General features: G+C 38.3%; 1 protein-coding gene across 3 annotated transcripts in view; it reads right to left on the bottom strand.

Moving 5' to 3' along the window:
• Positions 1-22,309, bottom strand: part of cntfr (ciliary neurotrophic factor receptor) — a 324,273-nt gene that overhangs the window by 12,443 nt on the left and 289,521 nt on the right. For all 3 annotated transcript variants that reach the window (XM_041810169.1, XM_041810168.1, XM_041810167.1), the window contains 2 exons: positions 6,559-6,627; positions 6,260-6,380 (listed from right to left, as the gene is read on the bottom strand). In XM_041810169.1, the coding sequence (XP_041666103.1) occupies positions 6,260-6,380; positions 6,559-6,627 (190 nt within the window). The remainder of the gene's footprint in view (positions 1-6,259; positions 6,381-6,558; positions 6,628-22,309) is intronic.

The raw sequence follows: 22,309 nt of genomic DNA, 5'->3' as shown, positions 1-22,309 counted from the left end.
AAGACAAACCAAGACCTGCCAAAGCAGCATGCAGCTTGTGTTGATGCCTTAGGCACGCTGACAGAGACGGCACCCTGGCTTTGTTGCAGCTATTACAGCCATCAAACTTGGAGATGAAAGAACACAGGTTTTGCCTGTTAACAGTGCTTAGTTACTATGGCAAGAGTGAGTGAAGTTCGGTTAGTTACCTGATTACACGTAATGCCAGAACAAAACATGCTAATGACAGTCCAAGCTGTTCATCACAAATTGCACGCTCTGTCAGCTGTGGCAGCGGACATACCTCGCGAGTGCTTCACAGCACAACGTAGGAGTTTAAACCAGTGATTACCGTGCTGCAAAAATCTATTCTGTGGCAGAAATTTTACCGATGATGGTATTAACACCAGTTTACAACTCACCATCATAAAAAAGTAAGGGCACACTCACACCAGTCTGAGTGCAATCGTTTGGTGCAGCACGCTTCGTGGCCCCAGCACGGAAGGACGAGGTGGGTCTAGGCACGGCACGGATGCAAATGAAGGAGCACAAGCATGGGAATGTGACGTGGAGAAACAACAAAAGGACCCACCTCAGAGCGCAGAGAGCACACCAGGCAGCAGCTGCATCCTAGAGATGGCAGGGTTTTTTCTAGAAAGATAGTGAGAACTATATATTTTGTCTCATTGTATTTCAACAAGTTACAAAGATTTTATAAGAGCTGAAGAATTTAACTTCGCACAGCTCCACTACGCCTAGTCCACATTTCTGACCAGTTTCTAGAAAAGTCAGGCTTTACCCACTGTGAGTTTTTTTGGTTTGTGAAATAAAGCTTCTTCTCTTGATTGAGCCACAAACAGCAGCTCACAGGATAACAAACACCTTTCATCCTCCATGCGTAAAGGAGAGTGCCAAATACGCAGACAAGTGTGTGCAGGGGTTAATCTCACTGCTGATGTAACCTCTTATTATAAAACTATAATACCATACTATCATCCACTGAATTAACTTACCTTTAATTCTATTTCATGTTATCAAGAAGGGAAATTGTGGTCATGGTTGCTGACGTTTGAAATGATTGTTTATTAATCCTGTGGCGTTTTCACTTCCAGCTCTCATCAGATGGTTAAAATTGCTTTGTTGCGGTAAAAAAGAAAAAAAAAAAAAATTAACTGAACATTTAATCCTCCTCTGGACACAGGCTGTCCTGTGACATGAGAGCTTGTTTGGTGCAGCACTGAAAAGCATCCAAAATTACACTGAGAGATGGCACAGTTCATGGCGCATTATTCAGCAGAAGTGCTTGAAACTCTGATCAGGCTCCAGATTAGACACTGTGAGGGAACTCTCCGCTATGAACCGCTTTCTCTCTATCCTCAATGGGCTCTGCATAGTTAATGTAGCCTACTGATCCTGTGTCAGATCAGATTTTGTATAAATCTGTTGCTATTTTACAGCCAAAAAAACAACACCTATGTATACCGATTCATCAACACGCAGCTATAAATTCATCAACGGTGGAGGCTTTGTGTGATGACTTAGGCGCATGATGTATCCATGCCCAGGCCTGGATGCGTTGAGCAGTGTGAGTGCGGCCCAAAGGGGGGACAGGGGAGGGGGTGAAATGGGCTTCAGCACAGTTAGAATACAGCACGGTACGAGTGGCCTAGTGTGAGTGTGCCCTAAGATACGTACAACAATGATTAATAGTATCTGACAGTATTGATAGTTATGCTATCAGTTCAGATGCAGGCTCTGTTTATGCAAACTCCAAACTCAAAAGCCTTTCATCATTTTAAAATTAAAAAAAGGGTGTCAAAGACTTAAAGGTTTGCACCACTTGTTCTTAATGCACATAAAGCATATACACAGTACTTTTCAGTACAATGCTTTAAATTCTGTTTAGAAAATTATCATTAAGTATTCACCAGTCCACTTTGCAGCTGCTCATTACGTGGCTAAACATTCCCATATTTGCAGGATCACCACTGGAATGCAATTTAGAAAGCATGAATTAGTCAAATTCACTTTAAAACCCTTCCATCAAGATTCTGTGTTGATTCATTCAAATGATATCCTTCCATTTGAGTGTTACTGTCCCAAAGTGGTCAGAGAGATGCAGAACAGTGTTCAGGCCAGGAAAGGATGTCTTATTTTTCAGGGATCATCAGTGTGTTGAAAGATTCTGATTTGATCCCTGCCACATGCTGAACGGGTGCCAACTAGATAACTCCCAGAGATAGCTTTTGTGTTTGTGTGTTTGTAAGTAAACAACTGTGGGTGCATGTGTGCATATCTAGAGGTGTGTATGCATGTGTGTTGTGTGTGTGAATGAAGGAACACAGAATATATCATTATCTGCAATGAATTTAATGTAGGATTTCCATTTCTCCTGCATACAAAATGGTAGAAAGAGTGGTGTTGTTGCAGTGTAAGTGAGCCAATCTGAGCTTGTAGGGGAGACGTGAGCATTTTTAAAAAGATGTTTTTCCCTGAGGCTATGTTCATGCGCTCAGGTTGATGTGAGCCGATTTGTCTTGAGGCTGCTGGATCTTATTGCAGTGATAAAAGTTCAAGGCTATCAAATGCTTATAGTGTGCTCAATTTAATGATAAAGAAAGTTATTAACTAAACTTAATTTCATACCTAAGTGGTTCAGGAAATTTACTGTGTGACAGCCATGGGCACAATGAGCAATTGTAAAAACATTATAGGAATACTATATCATCATCATAGTGATTTTTCCACCTGATGGACAACAAAACTGATAAAAACCAAGCAGTGTTAAGAAATTACTGTTGCAGTATTTCTATCCACACTAAGTGATATTAAGACAGCCTTTGATCCATCCACTTTAATCTTTCTCTCTTTGAATCTTTCTGTTTTTTGGGAAGTAAAATAGATAAAAGCCAAATAAAATATCATTAACATCTAATATTATGGGTTAATACTTATTTGCATAAGGCCTTTTTTGAATTCTTTTGACTCTGAATTTTACACATCAAGTTTGGCTCATGGCATGTTAGTTGGGGAATTGAACTGCAATAAATTATCTCAACAACTGTTTTTGCACATTTAAGCAAACATTTGTGGAGCCAGAGGAAAAATTATCCTGGTTCTGGTGATGGGTTCATCTTATGTCACAAGCTGGTCAAATTAAAAAAAGATTCTAATAAATTATTAATTATTAATTATTAATTAATTATTAACACTTTCAAATTTCAAATATATATATATATATATGAGCTTAGTTATAAATAACCTTTTCTTCACAAACAATAACTCATTAACCTATTAATGAATGAATACAGTGAATGAATGAATGAATACATTGTCAGGCATATGCATGTGTGGGTCAAGCCATCCTGCCATGGGGGAGACACAGGGGTTTTTAGGGTAATTAAATTAAATAGCCTACAAACTATAAAAAAAAACAGTTCATAAACGTAAGGTCTTTGCACACCAGAACCATTTTTCTCTTACAAATAATTCATACAGAATATTTATTTTTCAAATCTGTAGCGAGTCAATGCAAGCTTCCACACCAACAACATAGCTTTGCCAAGCCAAATTTCACCCCGACAAGCACACATCTGGCCAATTCAAAACATTTGCTAAAGCCGAGTTTTAAGGCACACAGAGGAGCAAAAACAGCCTCCTCTCCAACCCCACATGATGTTTGTCCTTTTTCTCACATCTGTCTGTAGCCAGTGTCTGTGGTTTTTGCCTCATGTAGCCTGGTAGAGAGGGAGACAGGCAGCCCACACACAGCTGGAGCTGCTTCCAACTGGACTTTAGTCCAATTATATATTTAACAACACAGTCTCCTCTGACTTCAGACATACAACTTCTAAATGCTCTGGATCAATCAGCTCACTGAAATGACTCCTCTGACTAGTACAGAACACAATCAGGTGAGCCAATCTGTGCGCTGTAGGGCAGTTAACTCCTCTCACAGCGAACCTCAACTTTACCCTTAATATTATGATTGCTAAAATTAAACATAAAATGAATGAAAAGTTGGTCCATCCTCTCAGCAAACTTGGATGACACTGCATTGCTCCTGATGTGCATAGAAAGTTCTGACAAAATTCGTCTCCTAATTATTTGCATTTTCGTGCCGTTTATTCCCTAATTGTCTAAAGCAGTGGTTCTCAAACTTTTTTGCCCAAGGCACACCTAACATCCAGCCAAGTTTTCAAGGCACACCATATTTATTTTCATGCAAAACAACCTATCTAGCATGCATTAAAAAAATATTTCCTAATATTGACTTCATCTGTTCATTACGATGTCATCTATTATGTAATATAAGCCAAATGACAAATAATTATCACGATAAAGTCTACTGGCTGTTTTTTTTTTCTTCTTTTTTTGGTGGGTCTTCCTCATTAACAGCTCTTTGGGGTTTAATACGCTCAAGGCGGCGTTCCTTTAAAGGTGTTACAGGGATTTTTAAATTAGGCGAATGGAATTTGCAGCCATACATGGAAATAAATATTTATAAAATACTGATAATGTAAATAAATAAAAAAAAAATCAATCATGTGTTGCTAAATAGTTGTAAATATGACTTATAGTAGCAAAAAATCTCACGGCACACCTAGACTCGCCTTAAGGCACACCAGTGTGCCGCAGCACACCATTTGAAAACCACTGGTCTAAAGGCCTTTACACTGGAATTTTAATGAAATATTTTCTTGTTATTTTAAAGGGTTTTTGCATGGATACTATTATTTGAATACATATATTCTAAAATCTCATGTACCCCCTGGAGTGCCTTCATGTACCCCCAGGGGTACGCGTACCCCTATTTGAGAACCATTGCTTTAAGCTATCATTAAGCACTATTGTGAATCTAATCTGAATTTTGTCAGTGGAAATGATCACATACTGGGACTATTTCTTGAGTGCTGATTGGAAAATAGATGTAAAATCTTCAACATACAGTATATGTTGTAGTAAACATATCACTATATCAGCCAATTACATGGCAGCAACCAATACATTCAGACATGTAGACTTGACCAAGATGACCTGCTGAAGTTCTAACCGAGATGAGTTAATGGGTAAAGGTCTGGCAGGCAATAATGTTATTTCACCACATTCTCCCCATACAATTTGAATGTCTCAGAAGAAATACTCAGCTGACAAGTCAGTATTTTTATAATCTCCTATTGCCCAACTTTGGTGTGTCAGTGTGAACTGTAGTTCATCATGTTGTGCATTTTAAGATGCTCTTCTGCATATTTTGAGTGTCCTGATACTCAACATGTGGCTCTATTAAAGCTTACTTTGGAAAAATAACACCTCAAAAACTTGAGAAAATATAGACACTGTCATCAGAAATGATTATTGCAAGTCACATCAATCACTATTTTTCCCAAACACAGATGATAGGCTTCAACTGCCAAATTTAATGTCAACCTCTATTTTTTACCCATCTATTATTACCATCGGGTGCATGCGCTCATGAGAGTGGGAATGAAGGAGAAAGAGAGAACAGGAAGAACGTCTGCTGGCAGTACATCTCTCCAAGTTCATTGACTGAGATGTGCTGTCTGTCTCGTGTTTACTCTGAAGCTTCTTATGCCCTCATTTTAATCATTTTGCTTCCTGCAGACACTCACCCACACTGGTATTTTAGGATGACCACTGTGACACGCATCATCATCAATTAGCCTCCACACACGGATCACGTGTTGTGATAGCAGACTATGGAGTGAAACTTGTCTAAATGTAGGTATCTTTTCATTTTTATGGAGAGCAGAAAATGAAGCCAAAAGAGCAGAGGCATATAAACAAAGCTACAAAATGAGGCAGAACAGGAGGATGTTTGAGTCTATGTGTGCCCCTTTAGCTAAAAGCTTTTATAATATGTTTACAAGAATGAGTTATAAAATATTACATTTATAGCCTTTATTATACTTCAGAGCATCTCTCTTCAGTTACCTAAGCCAGAGAACTACAGGACACACCCAGTTCTGAAATATAAATACCTAAAACCAACAGGCAGCTCTTAGAACATAGACAGACAGACAGACAAGACAGACAAGACAAGACAGACAAGACAAGACAAGACAGACAGACAGACAGATAGATAGATAGATAGATAGATAGATAGATAGATAGATAGATAGATAGATAGATAGATAGATAGATAGATAGATAGATAGATAGATAGATAGATAGATATGTGTGTTTATATGTGTATTGTGAAGAATAAAAGAAAACACATTAGACAATAAAAGGGCTTGCTTTAAGTGAGGTTTTGACCTACCAGTAGGAAAGTCCACTTCAGTTGTTGAAGTGATGGGCAGAGGATCTTCAATCCAGGGTGTAGCATGGACAGCAACACTCCAGTCGCTCCATGTTCCAATCTCTGTGTCTTTTGCAGCCACCTGTTAACCGCCCACCCCCCAAAATTTAATTTAATTGATATCAGAAAAGATCAAATTTATGGAAATAAATGATCAGTAGAATTTAGAATAAATGTGTTTAAAACTGTATATTTTTTTTCTTTGTTTTATTTCAATCTGAAATAATCTGAAACCAAACTGACAAGATATAATATTTCACCTGGATGATGTACTCTTTCCCAGCATAGGCATCAGTGATGGTGTGGGAGGTGCTGTCAGACAACTCCACCTATGCAGCAAATAAAAGAGAGCCTTTGGTCAGTTTAGATTAGAATGCAGCACATTTAGGTTTTAAGTAACAGTAGTGAGTTCAAACTATGCTTGAAGCCTATAAATCTGCAAACAGCATGGTTAAGGATTTAAACTCATTTATGTTTTAAGCTACACATGGATCCCTGAATAAGCTCCAAGGTTCTTCAAGGGTATTAAATGTTCCAACATGATCAATTATAAAAACTGTTTGCTAAAAAAGGCAATTCAGCCTGGAAGTCCAAACCTCTGCCCATAAAGCTCTAACTATAAATTATGTGCTCAGTATAGCATTCCTTGCCTGAGACTTGAATGTTTTATGAGTGCTAGATGCAGCTGAGCTGTGCAGGATATAATTTTATTCAGTGTACCACACACCTTTTATCATTATCTGTGCACAGGTCAAGTTTGTTGCTTTATCCTTGCAGTGTACTGTATGTCTTTAACTGCTGAATTGATTAAATGTCCATGGCCTTGCTTCCACACTTACCACCACTCAGACACACATACCAAATACCAGTGGCATAATTGATGATTATACCAGAAAGCGTTGGCATCAATGCTACATAATTTTGTAACACAATATAATGCATGCCAACACTGAAAGCCTTTTGTGCACACTTTAATTTGCAGAGCGCAACATAGAATGAACTAAATGTTGAGTCATCGAGGAGTGCATGAGCGAATGATTTGCTGCCTCCCTGTAATTTACGGTTAGTGTTGTGTGTCTGTGTGTGTATGCCTTAGGCCTATGCCTGATGGACTGGAGGGAAAAAGGGAGAACAACAGTGCTGCCTTTCTACTCCTGAAGTTGTATTTAATGATTTAGTGACATGCTTGTTGCCTTCTGCAGTCTACCACAGCCAGAAGATACAAAGACATTCACATAAACTTACACATACTTCTTGGGTATTGAGGCTGAATCAAGAGCCTGGAGTTATCTGAAATAATTTACTGTGTTAACTTAACAACAGGTTTGTTTATCATGATAGCTGGACCAAATACAATAAATATAAAAATAACAGAAAAACATGTATTTTATCATTTGATGAAGGATAAAACATTGTGGACTAAATGACTGTTTTTTATTATTATTCAAACTTAAGTGCAACAGAGATTATTTTTTTTTACTTTTTCACTGTATTGACAGATCATGTTTATTATGATATTACCAGGGTCAGTAAGTGAGTGCCGGGTGAGATTCTATTTGAAATATATGTTGTTCTGCTGAAGCTGAAGTAATGAATAGATACTTATTACAAAAATAGAAACATTGTGTGTTTATTGTTTTTACAGCGCATAAGTAAATAACTTGGGCAAGATGGGGTTTTATCAGAAAACACCAAGTGATAAAGCTCAGTCGGTAACTTGTATTTTTCCCTTTGGAAAGTCCCTTCTATCTGTATTTCAGTTCTCTCTATTACACAGTTCATATAGAAACACAATCGAGACACTTTAGTCATCTCGTGCACTTATCAGCATACAAGTATTTTAGATCTTTGTGATGATTCATATCATTTGGCCCAGCTCAGCAGAAAGAGATGACTCTTTCAGCTCCCAAACAGCTCTTCTTCTGGTAGGCTGTCATTTTGGCTTTTATGAAACAGGCCAAATTTAGTATTTTTTTTAACCGAAGATTGATTTATTTATTTATTTTCTGAAATGACCAGTATGGATGATTAAAGTTAGGTATGCACTTCAGTTTTGAAGTCACGGTTCGGTACGTTTTTGGTATGGTTATTAAAGCAAACAAAACACAGAATTTTCCCTGTGGAGATACGCTCCACATGCATTCATTTGGTACATGCCTGTACCCATTGAGAGGCCAGTACCAAATCAGTACAGTAAAAATATGCCTACCTTTACACCCCTAAATCTTTATAATGAGGCAAAAACATAAAATTACCTGAATTAAACTATTTTCTTCATGTGAAGGATGCTTGGTACAAAACATTAAAATTATTCCACCAAGTAAGGCAGGGTTCCCCAGTTAGTTTTTCCTGGGGGCCAAAATTTTTCAAGAACAGAAAGCTGAGGGCCAGACATGATTTCTTAGATGTTCACATACATATACAGTGCTTAACAAATTTATTAGACCACCCTAATCCTAATCAAAGTAAGGTTTATGCCACAGCTGCCCTAAATTAACAGCATTGGTAATTACCAAAATCATTTTTTATGTTTCTGCAATGGTAACTACACCAATATATAGAAGCGCTTTAACCCAAATGATATTTTTAATGATACAATATAATTATTATTGTTATCCATGAATTTTCAAATTTACTAATTAACAAAAAACTGAAAAAAAAAAAAAGTAAATCACATCAATATTTCTTGATTAATATGTCAAATTATAATTATTTACTTTCATTCCTGAACAGAAAAATGAGTTTTAGTGGTTGAATGTTATGATTAATTTCTGACTTCTCAGAGAAGCCCAGTGAGCCGGCTCAAATTTGGGTGAATTCAGTTTGAAATCCCTCATTCCTGTTCAAAATGGTAAAATGTTGAGAGCTCACTGAAAATGAAAGACTCTGCATTAAAGCACTTCATGATGCTGGATGGTCTCTGAGACAAATATGACAGGTGGTCTAAAAATTTTATTAAGCACTGTATATATATATATACACCCACACACAAGAGTATTGCTTAATTAGCTACTTTAGACAGAGGATTTATTTGCAAGTAATCTAAACAGGTTGTCATAATTATGCTGTCCTTGTATCACATGGCAATTTTTTTTTTCGCATTTTTAATGTTTTTAAGACCCACTGATGCTAAATTTACAGGACTGGAATATTCATGATAAACATTCATTCAGCATGTCTGTTTATGGTGTTAAAATAGCAACCTGTTGTCCACAATATCTGATCAGACCCTGAGATTATTTCACACAACCTAGGATCAGTGCAGAATCCAGAAAGAGAGTGAGAGAAGGATCCTGCTGAGATGTTTCCCTGACTGCTGTGCTATTACTGCTTAAAGAGCTATAAACCCTCAACTACTGAGTGAAAACTGGACTTATAAGTACACGTCTGAGCCACAACAGTCATTCTTATGCATGTCCATTCTCTCTGAGTATCCCTGACTTCCCTGTGCGCATCATGAAGTGGTGCATCTCTGTGCTTAATTATGTCTGTGAGTGCTGCACTAAGACTAAAAATGCCGATCTCTCATGTCATAGGACAGTCTGTGGCCAGGTTAGGAATACATTTTCAGTAATAAACAATTTGTTTTATCGTTATGAGAGTAATTTTTACCATTTTTTTGATGAGACCTGGAGTTAAATACATGTAGGATTTATAAACTATGTCCCGTTTAAACGTTAATGATCAAGACCATAATTGCACGTCTTGTTGACATAAAATTAAATTGTATGCAAATACATTTAGTTTATATACAGATTCTTTATAATGAGGGATTAAATCAGGCTGACATTAAACTGAATCACCAAAAGCGAGATATATGTCGGTGTTTGGGGCTGACGGACTGTTACACAGAGAAAGTGTTTGCTATCCTGAGAGAAGCCGTTTTAATCCCCCACAGGGCTAGAAGTTTGGTTTTACAAGGCAAAAACCTCTGACATTTGTTAAGATCTGAGATGCAGAAAACGAGTCAGAGGTGCGGGAAGGGCTGGATTCAATGAGAGTCCGTGCAGCTGCGTACGGTGGTTAGATTCTTCATCTTTAACAAAATAATAAATATCAAATTAGACAATAAAAAGGAGAAGTCCTTCAGTCTTAAAAATCATGCAGTCTGTATCAGCCTCTTTTTGGGCAGCATGTTTGCAGAGTTGAGGTGATGAAGCAGTCTGCTGTGCGTCTTTTTACGATGCTCCTCCCTGCTCTTAAAAGAGTTCAATGTACCATATCTAACTCATTTATTGCATAGTATTACGACCTTTCCATGCTATAATTATAGAAAGATCATGATAAATGCGTGAAAATTTGTATTTTAAACACCTAAGAGTGTAAAAATTAAAAATTAATTTCTTTTTTAAAATTTCCATCTTTTTTCCCAAATGTCTCATGGGCCAGATGACACCTGCTAGTGGGCCAGAAGTGGCCCACAGGCCGCCATTTGGGGATCACTGAAGTAAGGTGTACATGTGTGGAGTGGGATCTTCCTGAGGTCTGTGGGATATTTCACAAGAAAAGGGAGACAGCTCCAGTCATTGATAAAGAGCCTGCATTTTGGCTTGTTTATGAATGACATGTCATTGCTGCCATTTTGAGGGCCAAATATTGTTAATGCTTGTTCACATCATGCTCATTCATATCTTTCATGAAAGGTGAGCAAGGCTCACTAAAAACAGGCACACATGCTGTTGCCATATTGATTTCAGATGCTTTCTGACAGTTTTACAGGTGAAATATGCCCTAAAATTTCTAAGTCTGATAGTGGCTCCGCTCTCACTGAATGAATGTATGCAGTTGTACACCAATGTAAGAAAGACATCCAACCAGTCAGAAGCGGTTGGTGCATGGTCGGCCACCCTCACCTAGCACTTTATAACAACACAGAATCAGGCTGATATTCAAAATTCAAATTTCAGGTCAGAATCAGCTTGAAATCACACAGCGTACACATGGCTTTTAACTGCACATGGACAGTACAAAAGAGTAAAACAGCACAGGGTAGGTTTCTACAACTGAAAGGTTGACTTAAACTTGTATGATTCACCTTTTTATATCTCTTGAGAATCATGTAATATTGATGGAAACAATGGACAAAACTATTCAAACAAAGAACAAAACCCTCTCACACCACCATATGGTGTTTTTTCCCTGACTACCAGCTGAAACCAAGCCTCTGACTGGAGTTTCTCTTACAGCTCTTCATGTGCAAATCTGGAGTTGATCTGACAAATAAGCCCCTCGCACATCCCAGCATCTGTGCTTCCTCTGTCTTCCTGTAATCTCTCTCATCTCAAACCCGCTCAGTAAAGTTGACCATTCATTTTTCAACTTTGATCTCTGCAGCTCCTCTCAAAGTGCTGTAACTCATGTCTCTCACCCCCTCTCCTATTCTTGGAAGGAAGTTTAAGCTTTATCTGTCAAACAGAGCGCTACATTTACAAGCTTAATTTCATTAGTGGAATGCAATAACAATGTCATATGAGCATGTGTGTTTTATACGATTTTGCTGAGTTCTGCATGTATATCTGGATACACTTTAGTGTATATACGGTGTGCATTAACAGCGAGTGTGCAGCCTTGGAGGCTAAATCTTCCACTGTTTATATGTAGTCTAGCCAGTGTATCCAACCATAGCGTCTATCAGCATTCCTTCCCAACTCTGATGTGGATGTGTGTGTGTTTGTGTGCATTATAATGTCTATAGTGTGGAAGCTTTTTACAGTTAAGCCAAATACATAATCCCACACACAACATATCCACTTCATGTGATATTTTTCACATCCATCTGAGCAACAGCCCACAGACTGTGTTTGGGAAGGGTAGAACCTATAAAAAAAATCTTGGAGGGTAAATAAGCAAATCTGTCCATCACATAAGTTACAGGACAGTCAAAGCAATGAAATTTGACAAAGGCATGCACCACCCTGGAGAATAAACTACATCACACAAGCTTAATGGGCAACAATTATCATTGTTCACTTTCAGTGGAGCCAGTTGGTAAAACAAACTCTTGCTGAAGCTGGTCAGGAGAGGAGAAAAACATCTTTTCCACAGAGTAAAGCTTTCAGTGTGGCTCTTAACTCTTCCTTTAAAAAGAAATGTCATCAATGGCCTCGTAGTTTAAGGTACTGGTTCTAAATCTGGGGTCTGGGACCCCCCAGGGGGGCACCAAAGATCTTAGGGGGAGGCTACCAAAATTAGATTTGCAAATATTGATTAAAATCATGATAAAGCAGTTATTAAGTTGGTTATACAAAGGTCTTTTGATAAGAAAAGCATGCACAGGCCTTTTTTATGGTTTTATCAATGAAACAATTAAAATCTTATTTTTTACCGCAGTTTGTCACTTTTTTGTCTCTCTTTTGGTAAACACTTGTTTAAGGTGTGACCCATGTCCGCGGTTGGCCCGGGCTCAAATCTGGCTTGTGGCATTTTCCTGCATGTCTCTCCCCAGCTCTCTCATCCCTGTTTCTGATTCTATCCACTGTCCTCCAATGCCAATAAAGGCATAAAAAGCCCAAAAATAAATCTTAAAAAAAAGAAATGTCACCCAGTTCAGATTCAACTACTGCTGTAGATACATCCACACTAATCTCTTCTCTGGTCACTATTGTTTATCGGACTTGTTTACCAGGCCTGTGCTCAAATGATCAATATGACAGTATATTGACACTGCAACTTGCTGATACATGTATCTATACAAATCAATGTGTATTGCAATATGTATGGAATTGTGGCCTCTGTATCATGATATGAAGGTAACTTGAGGCTGGAAAAATACCCAGCCCTATCATTTACCATGCCTGTAGCTATCGACTCGTTCTTCTTAAATGACACTAGTTGGGAACAAGCATTTCTTCATTTCATCTTGCAAGCCAAAAGCTTTGTAAGATGGATCTGCCTGATGACAGACGTGGAATTCGGCTAATCCATTTGCTTTGCAAGGTCACAGAAATGTTCACCTGATTCAGAGAAATCTTTGAATGTGCCTCATTTATGAGTGTGATGGTTTCTGTTTGGGTGTGTGCATGTGACTGTGTCTGTGTGTGTGAGAGAGAGAAAGAGAGAGAGGGAAAGAGAGCTTGCATTTGATGGTGACAAAAAAAAAACAAACATACACCAATTCGGGAAATATGTCTCCCAACACTTGCGTTTGTGATTCTTTGTATGCACATGTTTACACTCATGTCAGTACAAGTCCGCTGCAGTGTTTTTGTGTCTGCAAGGCTCAACTTGAACTCGTGATTATGTGCTTACACATGTATGTGAGTGTATAAGGAGGAGTGTCAGAAGTAAACAGCTTGCAGATAAACATTTCCAGAGAGATGGATGTGTTGCTCTAATGCCAAGTGGCTAAACAGGGAGCAGCGAAAGCAGCACTTAATATCACGTACTAGAGGGGAGGTGAGGGCAAGCGGGAGATAGGAAGATAGAAGGAAGAGATGCCTTTATGTTAGGCTGTTGCTATTGCAGGCAAAAAGGGAGATCTTTCACACTGCAAGACCAAGCCTGTAACGTGGCAATGGTACTGAGGTGATGTGTATGAACTTCATTCTCTGCTTGCACAAGTGTGTGTATTAATGTTTCATGTGGGTCTGCTGGGCTTATATATTAAAATCTGCACTGCTAACAACTGTAAAAAAGCACATCATTTAAGAAAAAATGAGATTGTATACATTCTCACACACACAAAAACAAAGAATAACAGGCAATAGAAATGGGCAGTAATAAGGTAATACCATATCCAGAGTATTAAAAAATAGCCACTGTATTGCTTTTATTACCATGTAATGAGCGCACATCTGAAATAAATGCCTTGGAGTATTTGTCCATTCCCACCAGCTGCACCACTGCGTGTGTTTGGAGATGCTTTAAAAGTGATGACAGAACTCCTGATAATGATTTTGGGGCAATTTGGCAAACGACAAACACATGCATACCGGCACATAGTAACTTTTGCATGATGGCCTGGCACAGTGCTGGCTGGTGGAGGGTCCGATGCTTGCTCTTCTTTAAAGTCAATTTGTTAAACATGAAATGCTAGCTATATTATGATCATCAGTAGTGTGAGTTTAAAAACACTTTTATTGCTCTTTCTGGATACAGATCAATGATAAAAATGATCAAGTTTATTAATGACCACACTCGTGCATCCTGCAGCAGCAGCAATGTCTGTCATGATTAAAACCATTGAAGGTTTTTAGTAACATTCAAACTTATTTTTATCCCTATTTATGTTAAATAGATGAAGTTATTCTGTGTTTGTAGGCTGTCTTAGGTTCTAAAGTAGTCTGTAACTTTTTATAAGCTTCCTATACAGTGAACTCATGACAGGGCAGAGCTTGTTATTGTTGCTGGATTAATATTCATGGCACATCTTTATCAGTTTAAAAGCACACTGAACTTTACTTCACATCCCCACATCCTACATGATAATAGTTGATAATTATATTTCTTATTATCTACGGGGGGAGGAGAGGGACAAAAGTGCATATGTGTCATAGATGGAGAGGAAAAAGAGGGAAACACATACGCCCTGAATTAACTGTTTATTTGTGTGAGAGCAATGTTTCAACTATAAATCATTCCCACTGCTCCTGGAAACTTCACCGTATAAATGTTGTGTTTTTAGACTCAAATCATTTAAAGGTTAAAGGATTAAATGCAACACCTGTAGAGGTGCATGCTCTGCTCATGATGCTTGCACTTGTATATTGTAGTTCTTAACACTTGGCTGTAATATCGTATGCCCCAGTAACATCTGGAGAGTGTAAGATGGTATTAAAAAATGAATACCATCCAGTCCAGAAAGGGACACAAACACATTGCTTCTCCTTAGACCAAAATATTTACATTGTCGAAATCATGTCTCTTTGCCTCAGAGTAAATACATTTACTAAACCCAAGTTTATGACAACAATGAAGAACCTTTAGATAGACCACAATTTTTCAATTTTGAATGCAATGATCATTTAAAATATTAACTCTTTCAGTTATATATTTAGACTATATGTCTGCAGACTGTTAACAGCAAATGTGAGCATAAATATTCAATAATACACTGAAGAACACAATAGGCTAAGCTGGTTTTATTGCAGAAGTCCCCAGAAGCAGCACTCCCAGATTCTAATATCTCTTTGAACATGAAAGAAAACAAAAATGCATTGTTGAGTCATTCCTTGGGCCTGAATTCAACAGCTATGAAACATAAAGACTAGGTTAAAACATAGTATATGGCTGACTGCAGCTATCTGGGATGCCTGTTGAAAAGCCTGACTGAATTGTGTGTTCTGGTAGGGTGTTTTTTTTTAACCTAACACGCCAGATCAACTCATATCCATTACATGAATATTTGACATTCATCTGGGGAAAGCTTCCATAGAGAGCATTTAGAAAGGGCAAGAGAGAATTAAGAAAATCTTTAGAAGGTGATTAGAGGAACGTTCTGTCTGTTACATTCATGATGGGCCAATCAAAGCAGAGCTCAGAGATGGAGCACTGAGCAACTTCATCCCCCCTCTCCTCCAGCTTTTCTTTTATTGTATTTGATTGGTTAAAAGTTGTACACACAAACACACATCACGTCAAACACAGCCCATATGTAGAACAATGAGGAGAAAAATATCCTCCCTTTATTCCGTGCTGCTCTGAGTGGGGAGGGGACACATCACTACAGGAGACGCGCAAAAACATCTTCTCTGGGAAGATAAGCTTTCGGTGTGGCTCTCTGCTCTGGTTTTAAAAAGAGATGTGGTCCGGTTCCGAGTAAACTGCCATGGCAGCAGGCCCTGTATATACTTGACAAGCCCACAGTAATGATCGCAAACCCATGCTGAAACAGACTGTACACTGAAAACATCTCTTCTGTCATGAAAAGCTTTCAGTGTCTCTCTCTGCACTTGTTTTAGTAAAGACACGTTGTCCAGTTTAGACATAATTGCTGCCATGGCTAATTCAGAGCTAATCACTCCACTAGCAGCCATTATTTATAAGAATTCACACAACAAGAAACCCTTTCCCCCATCATAAACTCATTTGGAAGCAGTATGGCAGAAAAGCAAAAAACATCCTCCCCAACATGAAAAGCTTTTAGGGTTGTTTTTATTCTTTATTTTATACAGAATCATTGTCCAGTTCTAGTAAAATGGATGCATACTATCTGAGGTATTTACTGCAGTGGAGGCAGCCATTACCAAGGACTTTCAGTATAACTTAACCCAACTCGGTATGGTATGACTCTGAAAGTAGCATCACTCACTCAGTCAGTCAGTCACAGACAGACCCATCTGTAGGGCTGACCTCTGCAGTCAGCCAAAAATCTCACCACGGAGGCTGCTGAAGAGTTTTTAAAACAGCAGTGGAATGAAGATTTTTTTCTAAGATTAAGACTCAAAAGTAGCTATGAATTTTATTCAGCTACTTCAACAACAAATTTGCCAAAGGATTCTTATGAAGCTGCATCTCACTCTGCTATCAATCATTTAAAATTCATAGATATGTTAACTAGAATGATGTATGTGTAATAAAGAAGTGGAAAATATATCAACTGTCCGTCCTAGTAACTATGTTATTTCAAAATATTCTGGTGCAGGGCCAAGATACAACACTGCTCCAAACATACACCGAAAAAAAAGACTGGGAGTGAGGAAGATAAGGAAGAGAGGCTTAGAAATTCACTTCACGCAAACACACCACACACAGCCTATAAAACACACATACACACTTGTACACACTCCCCAAGAGCCTCTACACACAAATCCAGACAATGTGAGGGGCATAAAGAGGAGATGTGAGCATTCCTCAGGGATTGCATAAGGAACTTTGAGAAAAAGGAAGTGACCCTTTACTTTTCGCCCATCCTTTTTTCCCCCTCCTCTCCAATCCTTTAATTTTTTTTCTCCCTTTCGTCCTTTGTGTCTCACACTCCCATTACCTTTCATATGTGTCCTAATTATTATTCCATCTTGTTCTTGTTTTTCTGTTGCAGAAATCTGAAATAAGTTTCTCCCTTTGATCAATGGCATTTCATCAAATCTTAGCCCTGAGAAAAATACATATGCTGAGTGAGAAAAATGAAGAACTACATGAGAGATGGTATCACATAAAGCAATAAAAAAACCCACTAAAATAACATTATCTTATTGATGACATAAATCAGACATGTGGTACTTAATCTTTTAGATATTTAATTCATGCACACATAATTTTAGTTAAGAGGTGTAAGGCGCAATGAGATGAGCAAACAGATAGATGGAATAAAAAGGCAGACTAAAAATGTAGGGGGAAAAAAGGCAGAGGGAGGAGAGAAACAGAGATGCAAAAATGAGCAAGCCAAAGAAAGAAGAAAAAGCAGAGACACTGAGACATGGAGAGAATTGGCGTCGGTGGTCAGATCTAATCCAGTGAGCATGTCTGTTGTCCTGGAAAGGAAACCCAATTATATGGCACTTCCACTGGCCCAATGGCGCTCTGTGTGTATGCTTGAGTGTGTGTGTGTGTGTGTGCACTGGGAAGGTTGCTCTCATTAGGTTGACTGACAGCTCCCATTTTTCCGCCGTGCACTCCTCCTATTTGAGAACACACACACACACACCCATATATGTGCACACAGAAACGCCAAATCCAGGGGTAATTTCTCAGACAGTATTTCCCTCTGTGAAGCCCCAATTGCCATAGCAGCAATTACTGTAAAAGGAAGCTAAACCCCCAGCCAATCGAAAATCCTGGACTAAGCTTCACACAAAAGCACATGGTAGTTTTCAACTGCAGTGCTATGGAGGTGTCTTTACATTATTTGTAGTTTATGCTGTCATGTAGACGTGTCAAAAATGTCAAACATGAAGGCATCAGAGAGATTAGATTTAAATCAGAATTCATCCATTTCTTCCATCTTCAGATAGATAGATATAACAGATGTAACAAAAACAAAAACCGTTCATCAAGTAAATAAAATCAATAAATAAAGAGTGACATACAGCCAGACTGAGGATCTGTGTAGTGGATTGAAATTTAGAGAAAAACTGATCTCTGATCTGTGCCAATGATTTCCTCGTTAAAGGCTCTTATTATCATGTTTTGTTCAAGTGGTAGGAAGGAAGTCTGATGTTCAGGACTTTTAGCTGTCTAAATAATTGCTGGTTTAGGGAGATATCAAACCCATAAGAAAAATAACATCGAGCATTAATTGTAATAGACTTTGCTGTGAAATAGGACGTCAGTTTGATAAGCTCTTAAAGCGGGAGAAAAAGACAAATTAAATGAAAGAAGATTGAATCCAGTGAAACCAGCTAGCTACAGCACATTGAGGACTGTATAATATAGTGCCTGAACAGGATCACAATGGTATTTTCTGCCAACATTCTCCAAGCCAGCGTCCTGATTTCAGTCATTTGTAAGAAAGCCTGAAATTGAATCATTAATCTCTTACTCAAATCACCAGATAGACATTTTCTAAGATGCCCTCACACCCACATGTTGTTTCTCACAGAGCTATGCATGATACAGATGAAGATAAAGCTGACAGACCACGATGGGTTGTGAAACTGCTGTAAGCCAGCTGAACTACAGTTCTCCAAAGACAGCTATGCTGCCCAGTAGCAGCTGGCACTGCTCATCACAAGTTGTTGCCTTTGGGCAAAAAAATATCTACTTTTCTTTTCAAAATATCTTTATAAAAGTAGGTCATTCTGCACGCTTTGAGCATTTTAAAGACAACTTGTACCCACAATGTTTCCTTGGCATATTTTGTTGTTGTTGGTAGAAGGATAGTTATACAGTTTTCCTTATCCACACTGGTTTCTTTATCTTTATTTATTATGAGAGAAAACTATATAGATGATTAAAACAATCTTTAATTAGTTCAAATAATTAATAAATGCTGTATAATTTACTGAAGAGGAACAGTTATAAAATATCCTGTGGAATTTTCTGGCAAACAAATAAGCTTTGTCTGTCAAAATCATTCACTGGTGTCTGCATTGTTCATTCTGTCACAATTTGTTGGCCATGAGACAAAAGTTCACAGAATAACGTCCAAACGTAAACTTAGCACAAAAAGTAGGGAAATGAATGTTTAGTCGATTATTTCTTTGTTGTAACAATGATTCTTGGCAATAAATCTAATACCACTGGAAGGTCTGTTTATTTCCCTTTTTAATTGCGCCACATTTGTAAGGAGCATCAATTGTGGGATGAGCAGCAGAGCTGAGTATGTGGGTTGCACTCATGAAAAATTTGGCAAACCCTCTGCCAATGCCAAACAGCTTATTCTGCTGTTGCTATTGACTCTTGTTTTCAGCTTTTGGTACCCCCAAATGCTGACAACCATGTGCTTGATTGTCATCATTGGAGGCAAGAGATGTTGTCAGAGACTACATCCAGAATTTTGGAGTGGGGAGGATGGAATGGCCTATCAGCAGTCCTGACCTCAACTCCACTGAACACTTGTGGGATCAGCTTGGGCATGCTGTTCATGACTGACCAACATAACTACAATATATTGGCTGGCTTGTGACAATTGCTGGTTGAGGGATTGGATGCCACCCCAGGCTGGTGACCAGCATGAGGAGGAGGTGCCATGCTAGTATTGCTGTGTATGGTTCTTCCACACGCTACTGAGGCTAATAAACTGTTAAATTACCCATATGTCTTGTTTCTTCAGACTTCAATCATCCAATCCACCAAATTGGCAGAATAATCTGTTTGGCAGTGGCAGATAAGATTTTGCGTGTTTTTCATTGGCACAACCCACATACTCAGCTCTGCTGCTCATCCCACAAATGCATGGTCCTTATAAATGTGGCACCATTTGAAAGGGAAATAAACAGGCTTTCCAACGTTATCAGATTTATTGACAAGAAGCATTGTTACAACAAAGAAATAATCTTCCCAACACAAATTTCTTTACTTTTTTTGCAAAGTTTGTATTTGTGATACGAGAGTTTGTCAGACATCTCCAAAAACTGACATGGTAATCAAGGAATCGATGGAGTAAGAGGAGAGGGCAGAACCTCACTTCATCTTATTCACCCTTACACAGAAAGGCTTCTAAAGCAACATAAAAACTTAACAATGACATATCCCAGCTGTCAGCCTGAAGTAATACATGAGATAAGATAGCCTTTTATAGTGTCTAACAGAAAGATCAACTGCCACCATGTTTGCCTTGACTTCTGTCTTAATTATTTTTACTGTCATGCAGACGTGTCAAAAAAATCAAATATCACACAAATGTCAAATGTCTTTTAATTTGTATATTGTTTTTTCATCATTCCTTGTTGCTAAAATATTTAGAAAAAAAATTTGATTTAGATTAAAGAATTTAGTGAATACTTCTTAAGATGCTTATCATAATGTATTTCTGTGTGTATGTTTATGTAAATGTAGGAGACACAAATGAACTTTAATCTCTTTTGACAGCAGCACTAAATGATGATGGCTTTCATATGTGACAGGATTGAATCTGCCTCGTGTGTGTTTGTGTGGAGGGATGGGCCATGATAAATGATCTGTCGGTAGCAGTGTCCTTTAGATGGGATGTTTTTCCCCAAACAAGGTCTTAACATTTATCATGTTCGCCCATAGATATAAATGAATGGCTTGAGGGACGGATGGTTAGATAACTAGCTTAATGCATGGATGGAAGGACCAATGGATGGATGGATGAATGAAAGCCATCTCAGCCATGTACTGCTGAGAGAAGAAGAGTGGTAGGTACTGATGGGCATGTGGAGGTGAAAAGGAAGCAAGGGGGTGAGGAGATACAGTGAGAAAGGGAGATTAAAAAAAGGATGAGGAGAGAATCAAAGGCACTGTTTAGCTTTCATAAACATCAATGTCAGATTGAGTTGAATAGCCTCAGCTTCAGGGTCAATCTCTGCTTTTGCTATGCCATGATAACAATGTTACATTGGACTTACAGTGGAACACACTTTTCCAATCACATGTATGCAGTATTGCATTGTAAATACACACATATGGGTGCATGCACACTCACACACACACGCAACCACACACACACACACACAGCTCCAGCTCAGTATTGATTCATCTAAGTGCTTGCAGGATGAGAGTGAATTTTGGCAAACATACAAAGACCATTATGACATGGATGGAGAGAAAGACACAGTGTGTTGGCGGTAAAAGAGAGGAGCGATAGGAAAGCGAAGCAATATTGACAAAGAAAGGAAGACATTGGGAGAGAGTGGGTGATGAGGGAGATACATAAAAAATAAGAGTGAAGGAAAATAAGAGAGGGAGAAAAAGGACAAAGACAGTGAGGTGGGGGTGGGAGAGTAAGGCAGATTGATGGGAGAGGGAGGATGCAGCATGTCAGACAGAAGGACAACAGAGAGAAAATGTGGGACAGAAAAAATGAATGGAGGGCTATGCTTGTTGGCCAAGCAGACAGAGATTAAAGAAAGGAGAATTTTAAGTCCACCTCCTTTCTCCACTCTCACTGATTTATTGTGTCTCTCAGTCTGTCTCAGCTAGGTTTCTTTACAGTCTATCCATGTTCTGAGGCAATTGTGTAGGTATTTTTTTTATGTTCGATCTGACATCTGCGGACAACCTGTAGGTGGGCAATTTTATGCAGATTCTGAGTGGGTCTGTAGATATACTGGCACATTTCCCCGAGTGATGTTTTTGCCTTTAAGCCTTGTTTTCTCCACACAACAGAAATGTTCTCCAGCAGTGCTTAATAATTCCAGAATATTCCCAACAGAAATCAGTTTCTTCCAATAATTTAAGACAAGTGATTAAGTAAAAGAACAAAAAAGGTTAATTATAACCTACAATTTAGCTAAGTTAGATTGATAAAACTAAGAATTTCAAACAAAATCATTCACATTGAAAAATTGAAATCACATGCACAGACTGATTTATGCTGGATTTGTAGGACTCAGTAATGACTCAGTGAAGAGTATTTTCTTGTGCTTTATTTCGTTAACATAATATGGATAATCTGTGACTGTGTGCTTTGTTTTCACATACACTCATACATATGCATGTGCAAGCACT

This window comes from Cheilinus undulatus, linkage group 17, assembly GCF_018320785.1.
Source record: "Cheilinus undulatus linkage group 17, ASM1832078v1, whole genome shotgun sequence".
Classification (NCBI taxonomy): Eukaryota; Metazoa; Chordata; class Actinopteri; order Labriformes; family Labridae; genus Cheilinus; species Cheilinus undulatus.
The sequence above is the reverse complement of the archived record's forward strand: the minus strand, read 5'-3'. Positions and strand labels throughout refer to the sequence as shown.